This window comes from Nerophis ophidion, linkage group LG03 (genome assembly GCF_033978795.1).
Source record: "Nerophis ophidion isolate RoL-2023_Sa linkage group LG03, RoL_Noph_v1.0, whole genome shotgun sequence".
Classification (NCBI taxonomy): domain Eukaryota; kingdom Metazoa; phylum Chordata; class Actinopteri; order Syngnathiformes; family Syngnathidae; genus Nerophis; species Nerophis ophidion.
The window spans coordinates 15,286,523-15,299,838 of NC_084613.1; the positions used below are offsets into that span (position 1 = coordinate 15,286,523).

Consider the following 13,316-nt stretch of genomic DNA (forward strand, 5'->3'; position numbering starts at 1 on the left):
GTTAGCATCGATTAGCTCGCAGTCATGCAGTGACCAAATATGTCTGATTAGCACTCCACACAAGTCAATAACATCAACAAAAGTCACCTTTGTGCATCCATGCACAACGTTGAAAGTTTGGTGGACAAAATGAGACGGAAAAAGAAGAGGCATAAAACACGTCTTAGAAATTCGGAGAAAGTTATACATATAAACACACTACGGTGAGTTCAAAGACCGCCAAATTTAGTAGGACAAAACAGCGCTCGCCAAATACTCGAATCAGTGAAGTATGTTTAATAAAAACAGTGTGCTTTATAACAATTAGGGAGGTTTGTGTCATGTTTGTCCTCCAACAGAAACTATAGAAAAACAAAACATATTTTTTATATTTTTTCCTCTCATCTTTTTCCATTTTTCATGCATTTTTGAAAATGCTACAGAGAGCAACTAGAGCAGCGACCCCCAAGCTATAGGAACCAGCCAACAGGAACAGCTTACTGCAAATAACGACATCGACAAGTATTTGCATGACAAGTTAAGTAATGACAGGCAGTAGCGACAATGACATCGACAATACTCCAGCCCTGACTGGAGGACAAAGCAGGTTTACATAGCAGCCGGCTGATTGACACCAGGTGCCAATCACCTGCAACTGAGGGGAAAAAAGTGCTCCGGGAGAAAAGCAGGAAATAACCAAAATAAGAGCGCTGACAGGAAATAAAGACAGAGGAAAAACCAAAACATATCTAAACTGTCAATGACAAAACTGACATTTTCATTACTAACAAAAATTGCAATTCTTTCAAATATCTATTTTTTTTTTTTTTTGACAAGTCATTCAGCTCCATTGGAAAAAGATACTTCCTAGTTGAATGTCTATGCAGTAGTGCCATCTAATGTCTTGGAAGTGCAACTGCATTACCAATGAGACTCCATCCATCCATCCATTTCCCTCCGCCTGTCCCTTTTGGGGTCGCGGAAGGCGGTGTACACCCTGGACAAGTCGCCACCTCATCACAGGGCTAACACAGATAGACAGACAACATTCACACTCACATTCACACACTAGGGACCATTTAGTGTTGCCAATCAACTTATTCCCAGGTGCATGTTTTTGGCGTTGGGAGGAAGCTGGAGTACCCACGCAGTCACGGGGCGAACATGCAAACTCCACACAAAAAGATCCCGAGCCCGGGATTGAACCCAGGACTACTCAGGACCTTCGTATTGTGAGGCACATGCACTAACCACTGTACCACCGTGCTGCCCCAATGAGACTCAAATGTGATAATAAAACCATATCTTAACAAGTTCGCAGCCGAGTGTGAAGCGACCGGAATGAGAATCAGCACCTCCAAGTCCGAGTCCATGGTTCTCGCCCGGAAAAAGGTGGAGTGCCATCTCCGGGTTGGGGAGGAGACCCTGCCCCAAGTGGAGGAGTTCAAATCCTAGGAGTCTTGTTCACGAGTGGGGGAAGAGTGGATCGTGAGATCGACAGGCGGATCGGTGCGGCGTCTTCAGTAATGCGGACGTTGTACCGATCCGTTGTGGTGAAGAAGGAGCTGAGCCGGAAGGCAAAGCTCTCAATTTACCGGTCGATCTACGTTCCCATCCTCACCTATGGTCATGAGCTTTGGGTCATGACCGAAAGGATAAGATCACGGGTACAAGCGTCCGAAATGAGTTTCCTCCGCCGGGTGGCGGGGCTCTCCCTTAGAGATAGGGTGAGAAGCTCTGCCATCCGGGAGGAACTCAAAGTAAAGCCGCTGCTCCTCCACATCAAGAGGAGCATCGGGCATCTGGTCAGGATGCCACCTGAACTTCCTAGGGAGGTGTTTAGGGCACGTCCAACCGGTAGGAGGCCACGGAGAAGACCCAGGACACGTTGGGAAGACTATGTCTCCCGGCTGACCCGGGAACGCCTCGGGATCCCTCGGGAAGAGCTGCATGAAGTGGCTGGAGAGAGGGAAGCCCAGACTTCCCTGCTTAGGCTGCTGCCCCCGCGACCCGACCTCGGATAAGCGGAAGAAGATGGATGGATGGATGGATAAAACTAACATTTTATACAACAGTTAAATAAATGATAAATAAATGATAAATGGGTTGTACTTGTATAGCGCTTTTCTACCTTCAAGGTACTCAAAGCGCTTTGACACTACTTCCACATTTACCCATTCACACACACATTCACACACTGATGGAGGGAGCTGCCATGCAAGGCGCCAACCAGCACCCATCAGGAGCAAGGGTGAAGTGTCTTGCTCAGGACACAACGGACGTGACGAAGTTGGTACTAGGTGGGATTTGAACCAGGGACCCTCGGGTTGCGCACGGCCACTCTTCCACTGCGGCACGCCGTTAACATCTATTAACACACACAGAAGTGCCCAAAATTTGGTACCGTTGAGTGCCGGTATCGATACCCCAAGTGCCGTATCAGTTTGACGCACTTGACGTTCACACCAACACGTTTCGTAGCGCATGCAGAGCTGGATAAAGCTGCTAAATCGATGATGAATATAACATTATTGCATACCTTCTTAGTACCACTGGTGGATCTTATGGTTGCCATGTGGACTGCAGGTATGGGGGGAGGCGGGAGGGGGATGCCGGTAATGAGGCTGCCCTTTAGCGACATTCCAGTGCTGCACAGTCCAATGTTCACACGCTGCTTTCAAGTTGACCTCGCTGCAGCTTTTGGAACCTTCGCCGCAATTAGTCGCCTCTTGATGAGCACCCGCGGACACTTTAATGACTCCGTTCGATAACACAGTCACAGTTTGATAACAGTCAGGCGCCATTACTCCAGATGAAGAATATTTTTACTATTTTTTACGAATACAGTACATGTTGTACCGCTAACATCACCTGTTTACACTTTCTAAGTGCTTGTCTTAAAGGCCTACTGAAATGAGATTTTCTTATTTAAACGGGGATAGCAGGTCCATTCTATGTGTCATACTTGATCATTTCGCGATATTGCCATATTTTTGCTGAAAGGATTTAGTAGAGAACATCCACGATAAAGTTCGCAACTTTCGGTGCAAAGAGAAAAGCCCTGCCTCTACCGGAAGTCGCAGACAATGACGTCACATGTTTGATGGCTCCTCACATATTCACATTGTTTTTAATGGGAGCCTTCAACAAAAAGTGCTATTCGGACCGAGAAAACGACAATATCCCCATTATTTTGAGCGATGATGAAAGATTTGTGTTTAAGGATATTGATAGCGACAGACTAGAAAAAAAAAAAGTTAAAACATTTTTTTTTTTAAAAATGCGATTGCATTGGGATGGATTCCGATGTTTTTAGACACATTTACTAGGATAATTCTGGGAAATCCCTTATCTTTCTATTGTGTTGCTAGTGTTTTAGTGAGTTTGATATTACCTGATAGTCGGAAGGGTGTGTCCACGGGTGTCTTGACGCACAGTGTCTCAGGGGATTCGACGGCAGCTTTATGGACGGCACAAGCTCAGCTTTTCTCCGGTAAGAACTGACTTTTTAACCCCAATTTTCTCATCGAAACCTGCTGGTTGACATGTGGTCGGGATCCATGTTGGCTTGCCCGCGCTCTGATCCATAGGAAAGTCTCACCTCCAGGAATTTCAAACAAGGAATCACCGTGTGTTTGTGTGGCTAAAGGCTAAAGCTTCCCAACTCCATCTTTCTGCTGTGACTTCTCCAATATTAATTGAACAAATTGCAAAAGATTCAGCAACACAGATGCCCAAAAAATTGTATAGTTATGCCGTTAAAGCAGACGACTTTTAGCTGTGTGTGTGTGCAGCGCTCATACTTCCTAAAAACCCATGACGTCTTGCGTACACGTCATCATTACACGACGTTTTCAAGACGGAACTCCCGGGAAATTTAAAATTGTAATTTAGTAAACTAAAAAGGCCGTATTGGCATGTGTTGCAATGTTAATATTTCATCATTGATATATAAACTATCAGACTACGTGGTGGGTAGTAGTGGGTGTCCATTGAAGCACTATTGTGTACTTGTGACTAGGGTTGCGAATCTTTGGGTGTCCCATGATTCGATTCAAAATCAATTTTTGGGATCACGATTCGATTCAAAATCGATTTTTTTCAATTCAACACGATTCTTGATTCAAAAACAATTTTTTCCCGATTTAAAAGGATTCTCTATTCAATCAATACGTAGGATTTCAGCAGGATCTACCCCAGAGTAGTAGATTTTTGTAAAAAGCTTTTATAATTGTAAAGGACAATGTTTTATTAACTGATTGCAATAATGTAAAAACATTTTTAACTCTTAAACGAACCAAAAATATAACTTATTTTATCTTTGTGAAAACATTGGACACAGTGTGTTGTCAAGATTATGAGATGCGATGCAAGTGTAAGCCACTGTGGCACTATTGTTCTTTTATTTTTATTTTTATAAATGTCCAAGGATAATGTCAATGAAGGATTTTTAATCACTGCTATGCTGCAATTATAACCAATATTGATACTTTTGTTGATATTATTCATTTTTGTTTCACTACTTTTGGTTTGTTCTGTGTCGTGTTTTTGTCTTCTCAATTGCTCTGTTTATTGCAGTTCTGAGTGTTGCTGGGTCAGGTCTGGTTTTGGAATTGGATTGCATTGTTATGGTATTGCTGTGTATTGTTTTGTTGGATTGATAAAAAAAAAAAAAAACGTTTTTTTTTAAAATGAGTATCTATTCTGAATCGCACAACGTGAGAATCGCGATTCAAATTCGAATCCATTTTTTCCCCACACCCCTACTTGTGACGCACGTCTTAACTGTCCAAAGTGTTGTAAGCATTATGTCCTGCCTTCTGGCTCGCCTAACACACATCCACACACACACACACACACTAGCTTTGTTTGCTGTTAGCTAATGAGCTAAGGATAGCCATTGAGCAAAATTGGGCTAGATCAGGCCTGGGCAATTATTTTGACTCGGGGGGCCAAATTTTTTGAAAAAAATGTGTCTGGAGGCCGGTATTATTTTTAGGAACACTAATACCAAACTTTACAATAATGTCTGATTGGATAGGATAGGATAGGTCTTTATTGTCATTGCACAAGTACAACAAAACTTTGTTTTCAGCACAAACCTGTTCAAAATTAGACAAACAAACCGTGTACAGGGTTACAGACCAAGAACGCTGATAGGGTCGCCATAAGGCGCCCCGTAAAAATGGGAAAAAGGTAAACGCTGGGGAAGGAAGAGTAAATAAATACAGTCTAGACTGGGCTCCTAAGGGGGCCCAGTCTGGAGTGGGGAAAAACCTCCATAGCAAAGCACATATACATATTACAACATACATCTCGAGATATATTGCAACGGAGGGAAGGGAGTTCGGGGTCATTATGGTAGGCCGCAGCTTTCAGGCGCTGACCATCCATTCATCACTCCTATGCGATTTGCATCGAGGGCGTTGGGTTGGGGGGATGGGTGTGTATGTGTGGCGTATATTTTTGTGGATGTGTGTAAGCCTGTAGTGTGTCTCTGTTCCGCGGCCTTGATGTATTGTACAATCGCTAGTCCAAAGTCAACAACAACAGGCGTGTGTGTCCATGAGAGACAAGCAGGGAGTTTGTTGTGTCTTCGCCGCACCATCCTTCGGGAGAGTCTCGAAGCCAGGGAAACAATCCAAGTTAGAATGTTTTGTATATGGGTGAAAATAAAATGTGCTTTTCACGCTAAATTGTCTATGACTGGTCCTCAAAACTGCAGGGTAGACAGTCCGATGTAATCCACAGTTCTTCGCGCATCCTCCAATCATTTGTGGCAGCTTTGGGGTACTTTGAAGATTGCCAGCAATTTCCAATTTGTCGACAAACCAGAGCAACGCTTACTCCAATCAGCAGATGTCCTGTTGTCATAATTCCGAATAGGTGGATATCTTCACGTCCTCGACAGAAAAACTTTATTACAGACCGCTTTAAAAACGGAATGGAATTTCAAATTTTTTTTACAGAATGAGACACCCAGAATGTAAATGAAAATAAAGAATGTGAGATTTACAATATTAACTATGAACGATAAAACACTGAATATTGATAACATTTTGAACGACACCCCCCTCTCCATCCACGTATACCAGGGGGGCTCAAACCTTTTCCACTGAGGGCAGCACATGGAAAAATTAAAGCATGCGGGGGCCATTTTGATATTTTTTCCTTTTCAAACCATAACAAAATACATGGATTTTTAAAAATTATTTAACCTTTAGGGGTCCTGGGGACCATAAAGGGTCTCAGTTAATAAAATGTTAAAAATAAGTCACATTTTTATTATTATTTTTTATTTAACGCTTTCAGTAAATGTCTATATCAACTAAAAAAATTTAAAATAAAAGGTTTTATGTCATTTCTGTCAAAAACATCTTAGTTTTTTTTAATAGTAAAACTGAAATCTGCAGTATTTATTAATTAGAGCCCTAAAAGATCAATAATGCAGGACACCATTGATTTTAATTCTTTAATATTTTTGAGTAATCACAGTGAAAAGATAAATAAAATACCACTAAATATATTTGGGCTTTAAAAGGTGCCCCACTCAGAAAGTGATACATTTTTATTATTATTATTTTTTCAACTTTCAACACTTAAGTTACGAGATCAACTTCAGATATATCTGTAGATTTTACGTTTTAACTATTATTTTGTTTGTTTTATGCGCTTTTGTCAAAGAAAACTTTGTCTTTATATGGCAACTGCACAATATATGCAATATTTACCACATAAAACATTGTTTTAACTAATTGGAGCTTTGAAAATAATTCATAACATGGATTTTTTTGTCATTATTTTTTGTTTTGAGCAATGGCAAAAAAATGAAAAATAAATAATTGATTGATTGATACTTTTATTAGTAGATTGCACAGTTCAGTACATATTCCGTACAATTAACCACTAAATGGTAACACCCGAATAAGTTTTTCAACTTGTTTAAGTCGCGGTCCACGTTAATCAATTCATGGTAAAGATGGTTTTTACATGGTAAAATAAAGACAAAAGAAAAAAAAAAACAGCCTGCATGGCAGCTTTGTGTCGACATTGCAACTTTTTCTCGATAGATTTCACCTCATTCCAATATTTTTAATGTTCTTTTTTATTTTTGCAATAGCATTTCCAGAATGTATGGCGGGCCGGTAAACTATTAGCTTCGGGCCGCAAATGGCCCCCAGGCCGCACTTTGGACATCCTGACGTATACAAACACAGCAAAATAGGGTAAAAAAAAAAAAACACCTACTATCTGATACATCTGATAAATCACTAAGCTTTAAAACTTAGTTGTAAAAATCTCCTTCCGCATCTCTCCGTGACAGTCCACATTTCGGGCTCTGGAAACACTCTGTGGAAAGGCTCCCCACCCACACTGCTTGGTGCCTCGTCTGAACTGCTGTGACCTACATTACCATAGTAACTAATTAGATGACCATAGGAACTAATTAGATGACCATAGTAACTAGTATATCATGCAAAAGTGCAGATTCCAACCATTAAAGGGGAACATTATCACAAGTTCAAAAGGGTTAAAAACTCAAAATTTTACCGGTCTCTGAATATCCCTAAAGAAACGCTTTAAAGTGCTTGATTTTCGCTATTTGCGATGCCACTATTCATTTCCCTGTGACGTCATACAGTGTTGCCAATGTAAACAAACAATGGCGAATAGCACAGCAAGATATAGCGACATTAGCTCGGATTCAGACTCGGATTTCAGCGGCTTAAGCGATTAAACAGATTACGCATGTATTGAAACGGATGGTTGGAGTATGAAAGTATTGAAGAAGAAACTGGAGCTAATGAGCGAATAGCTATTGACGCTATTCATAGCCATAGCATGGCCGAATAGCTGCGTTAGCATCGCCGGTAAAATGTGCGGACCAAACGATCAGGACTTTCGCATCTTGTGACACTGGAGCAACTTAAATCCATCAATTGGTAAGTGTTTTTTTCGCATTAAATGTGGGTGGAAGGAAACGTAATATAGTTGCAAATGCATCTGCAGGTTATCCATACATCTCTGTGCCATGTCTGCTATAGCACCGCCGGTAAATAGCATGTTAGCATCGGTTAGCGTAGCATGTTAGCATCGATTAGCTGGCAGTCAACATCAACAAAACTCACCTTTGTGATTTTGTTGACTTTATCGTTGCAAATGCATCTGCAGGTTATCCATACATCTCTGTGCCATGTCTGCTTTAGCACCGCCGGTAAATAGCATGTTAGCGTCGATTAGCGTAGCATGTTAGCATCGATTAGCTGGCAGTCACGTCGCAACCAAATATGTCTGATTAGCACATAAGTCAACATCAACAAAACTCACCTTTGTGATTTCGTTGACTTTATCGTTGCAAATGCATCTGCAGGTTATCCATACATCTCTGTGCCATGTCTGCTTTAGCACCGCCAGTAAATAGCATGTTAGCGTCGATTAGCATAGCATGTTAGCATCGATTAGCTGGCAGTCACGTCGCAACCAAATATGTCTGATTAGCACATAAGTCAACATCAACAAAACTCACCTTTGTGATTTTGTTGACTTTATCGTTGCAAATGCATCTGCAGGTTATCCATACATCTCTGTGCCATGTCTGCTTTAGCACCGCCGGTAAATAGCATCTTAGCGTCGATTAGCGTAGCATGTTAGCATCGATTAGCTGACAGTCACGTCGCAACCAAATATGTCTGATTAGCACATAAGTCAACATCAACAAAACTCACCTTTGTGATTTAGTTGACTTTATCGTTGCAAATGCATCTGCAGGTTATCCATACATCTCTGTGCCATGTCTGTCATCGGCGGTAAAATGGGGAGACACTTTGGTACATTCAATGGGGGTCTGGCGGCAGACACTTTTGCATCTTCGGGCCAGTGGTGCAACTTGAACCCCTCCCTGTTAGTGTTGTTACACCCTCCGACAACACACCGACGAGGCATGATGTCTCCAAGGTTCCAAAAAATAGTGGAAAAAACGGAAAATACCAGAGCTGAGACCCAATGTTTACAATGTGTTGAAAATGAAAATGGCGGCTGTATTACCTCGGAGACGTCACATTCTGACGTCATCGCCTCCAGAGCGATAAACAGAAAGGCGTTTAATTCGCCAAAATTCACCCATTTAGAGTTCGGAAATCGGTTAAAAAAATACATGGTCTTTTTTCTGCAACATCAAGATATATATTGACGCTTACATAGGTCTGGTGATAATGTTCCGCTTTAAAAGACTTAGTATAGTTCAAGACTTTCGAAAACATCACTGCACATCATAATGGCAGCTACACTTTCCAGCTTGAAGATCTAAAAAAAAATTACTTGGGAAAGAGAATGGGAAACGGGAATTGTACGGAATATGTCCTGTACTGTGCCATCTACTAATAAAAGTTTCAATCAATCAGTCAATCAATCAATCGTACACATGCAGCATCTCCTGAAATTGCCTTTTGTAGTCGATGAATTGTGTGTTTGTGCTGAGCCGGTCACACCTCTCCGCCATTTGTTACCATGGAAACTGCGGAGAAACATCTGTTTTAATTAGTTGTATGGCTGTCTAGTCAGACTGTCAATTCAGAGCTTGTGAAAGTGGATTCCTGGTTCAAATGCAATAAGCTCTCTCTTATTGTAAATAAAACTAATTTGATTATATTTCGTTCTAATAAAAACCGGACAAATACTGAGCACTGCCATATCAACATCAAAGGGCAGGAAATACAGAGAGTATACTCCACAAAATTCCTGGGGGTCATCATTGACGAATACCTCAATTTCAAATGTCACATTAGCCATCTGTTAAACAAATTATCCAAATATGTTGGCCTGTTCTTTCACCTTCGTCATTATCTTCCTCTTTATGCTCTACTTAACTTGTACAAAACTCTCTTTGAACCACATCTAAACTACTGTAATATCATCTGGTGTAACACCTTCCCTACCTACCTTCACAAATTAGAATCCATTAAAAAAAAAATTATACGGGCCCTGTCATGGTCCAAGTTTAATGCCCCCATTTGTCATGTATTTCATAAATATCATCTCTTAATGACAAGAGTTCAATATTTATCAAAATGCTTGTATAACCTATCAAGTCATTTACAAGCTGAATCTTAGGCTCTGTAGCTTGGTTCCTATCTACTAGAGATGCGCGGTTTGCGGTCTCATCCGCGGAGTCCGCGGGTAAACAGCGGGTCTGGCGGTTGACATGACGAAAAAATAGATCTTAATTCGATTCGGGCGGGTGGCGGTTGAACCATCCGGAGACATTTGATATACATGGTTCTGGGATCGGTATCCTTTGCCATTTAAGACCCGTGTCATAAAGCGAAGAAGTCAATAGGAGACGCTATTATTCTCTGGAATGACCGCTGGCAGTCACCCAGATAATAAAAATTAGGGCGTGCTATGAAGCCATTGGCTTTGTCGCCTTCTACAACATGTACGATCTGCTTGTCAGTCCAGCAACATGTTGTGTGTGGCTTCCGCGGCAACACGCACACGACTGCAAGGCATACTGGGTGACACAGAGTACACTAATGGTTGTGATACAAACAACCAATTAAGAACGACAAACACATTTCGGGGGAACATCCTCACAGTAACACAACATAAACGCAACACAACCAATACCCATAATCCTTTGTATTCATGACACATCCTGACTATTTTATACACCCCAAACCCCGCCCCCCGTGCGTCGTAAGGTGGGCGGGGTTGGTGTGCGGGGGTGTAAAATATATTCAGGTTGTGTCATGAATACAAAGGATTATGGGTATTAGTTGTGTTGCGTTTATGTTGTGTTACTGTGAGGATGTTCTCCCGAAATGTGTTTGTCAATCTTGTATTGTGTGGCTTCATAGCGTGGCGCATATTAGTAAGTGTTAAAGTTGTTTATATCACAACCATCAGTGTACTCCGTATCACCCATTATGCCTTTCAATCTCATACGTGAGATTGCGGAAGCTGCACACAACATGTTGCTGAACCAACAATCGGTTCGTACATGTTGTTGAAGGTGTCTAAGGCAATGGCTTCACAGCACGCCCATATTATCGTCATCAGGATGAACGCTATTGAATAGTCGCGAGAACGTTAGCGGCTCCAATGGACTACATTACTCTGTGAAACAGTTTTAAATATCTCTGTTGGCGGGTGGGTACGGTCCCAATAAAATGTTGGTTCGGGTGAACGGCGGGTGGATGATGATTTTGGTGATTCGGATGATATAATTGCCTATGCGCATCTCTACTATCTACCATCCCCAGCATGCCCACAACACTCGTAACTTAGATCTGATAACAGGTAAACATGGTTTACCGGCTTGTACCGCTCACAGTGTCGTATGCAGGGGACCAAAGATTTGGAACCAGCTTAATGAGAGCCGATGCTGTTTCCATTCTCCAACTACAAAAAGAAACTGAAAAATGATCTATTAACCACCTATCTTTAATGCCTCATGTGGGGTAGACTACAGTTGGGTTTTGCATGGTTCAATGAATGTATGTATGTGTATGCTTGCTTTAGTACTATTATCTTGTGTTTATCATGTTTTTGTTTTTCGTTGTTGTGCTTGCTACCATATTTGATCTTTCCATGTATATATTGTCCTTTGGACCCCCTGTCAAAAGCTTCTTCTAGCTTATTTGGGGGACCCTTTCACATACTAACATCTTTAACCTTCGTCTTGTGTTAGGGTCGGCACCGACCCGTTTTAGTTTTTAAATGCATAAAAACACCACATACATTTATTTTTTTGCATCAAACATTTTTGACTTTGTCAGGAACCTCTTTGTCAACAAAATAAAACATTTTAATTTTTTTCACTAAATTATAAAATGCTCTGGTAGAAATTATGCCCTTGGTGTTGTTAGGGTCGGTTTCGACCCAGTTATAAAAATAAGATGATAAAGCAATGATAAGAGCCAAAACTGAACACACTGACAGCCAGCTCCTCTCCCAATGATGTGAGCTTTAGTGGATTCTCATTTTACCTTGTTATCCTGTACAAAAACAGACAAAAGACGGACACTAAAAGTGTCACTTTTTGCCACTCTGATTTAGTTTTTTATTAGTTTTGGAACAAGTAATCTATTTCTCTTGGTTTCATTTGCTTGATTGGTTGTTGTTTGTTTGATGTCGGATTTCTGTTGCTGAAAAAAATACTTTTTAGCCTTTTTCTTGAAGTAAATATATATGGGTCGAAATTGACCCGTAACACCATAGATGTTACTATAGTTAAAATTCTTAAAATGAAAAAAATAAATAAAACACCTTTATTCAAGAGATGTGTTCTAATACCCCTTAGTAATAGTTAGGTAACACAACAACCTTTTTTTATGTATATGATTCTCTTGAGGTTCGTTTTACCATTTTTAAAAATTGAAATCGAGGGGTATACTGACAAAAAAAGGCCCAATGACCCAAACCAAAAATATTAAAACCAATATTTTCAAGGATAAGGAAGCCTAACGAGGTAACCAAGAGATGAGAAACAAATTGGATGATAGATAATTGTTTTTAGTGTATTTTACAGCTGATTTAAGACATGGGTCAAAACCGACCCGTTAACATAAGAGATGGTAACAGAAAGCTAACACAAGAGGAAGGTTAAATGATGATATTCACCACTATTGTAAATGTTATATGGCATTGTGAATACACTTGTAAACTCAACTGTATGGCTACTGGCTGACGTCGCTTGTGTGTCTCAGGTGGGCGACTCAGGGCGACTTCTGCACGACTCATCCTCTGCCCTCGGTCAAAGTCAAGCTCTTTATGGAGAGCACGGGGGTCCTGGCTCTGGAGGACAAGGAGCTGGGCCGAGTGAGTCCCGGGGCACAGCAGCCACGGTGAAGCGGCGTGATGTCTAACGCTCCTTTTGCTTCCGTCCAAGGTGGTCCTGACCCCAACCACCAACGGCCCCAAGCAGGCCGAGTTCCACCGCATGGTGGTCCCCAAGAACAGCCAGGACACGGAGCTGAAGATCAAGCTGGCCGTGCGCATGGACAAACCCCCCAACATGAAGCACAGCGGGTGAGTGTTTGGAAGTCTCCCCCTACTGGCTGAAGGAAGCAAATACATCCACATTGTCACTCTGTTTTCTTCATTGTCTCCTTTTCGCTAGTTTGACGAAGTGAAAAACTCTTGAGTCCACTTAATTTAAAACTAAGTTAAGGGTAGTTAGTAACAGACACGCTCAAAAAAGTGTTATAGGTCAAATAAACATATTTATTTTATTAACGATTTTAATTTTTCAACAGCTTCCGACCTATCCTAGGTCCTAAAGTTTTTATATAGTTGTAATGTTTTTTTATGTTTTACGCCCTTTGTATAAAAACACC

At 41.2% G+C, this 13,316-nt stretch overlaps 1 protein-coding gene across 10 annotated transcripts in view; it reads left to right on the top strand.

Moving 5' to 3' along the window:
• cadps2 (Ca++-dependent secretion activator 2) overlaps window positions 1-13,316 on the top strand; it is a 322,908-nt gene that overhangs the window by 110,275 nt on the left and 199,317 nt on the right. For all 10 annotated transcript variants that reach the window (XR_009806043.1, XM_061894374.1, XM_061894375.1 and 7 more), the window contains 2 exons: window positions 12,687-12,798; window positions 12,869-13,008. Coding sequence is in view for 9 of the 10 variants with exons in the window: in XM_061894374.1 (XP_061750358.1) it covers window positions 12,687-12,798; window positions 12,869-13,008 (252 nt within the window). In the remaining variant the exon portion in view is untranslated. The remainder of the gene's footprint in view (window positions 1-12,686; window positions 12,799-12,868; window positions 13,009-13,316) is intronic.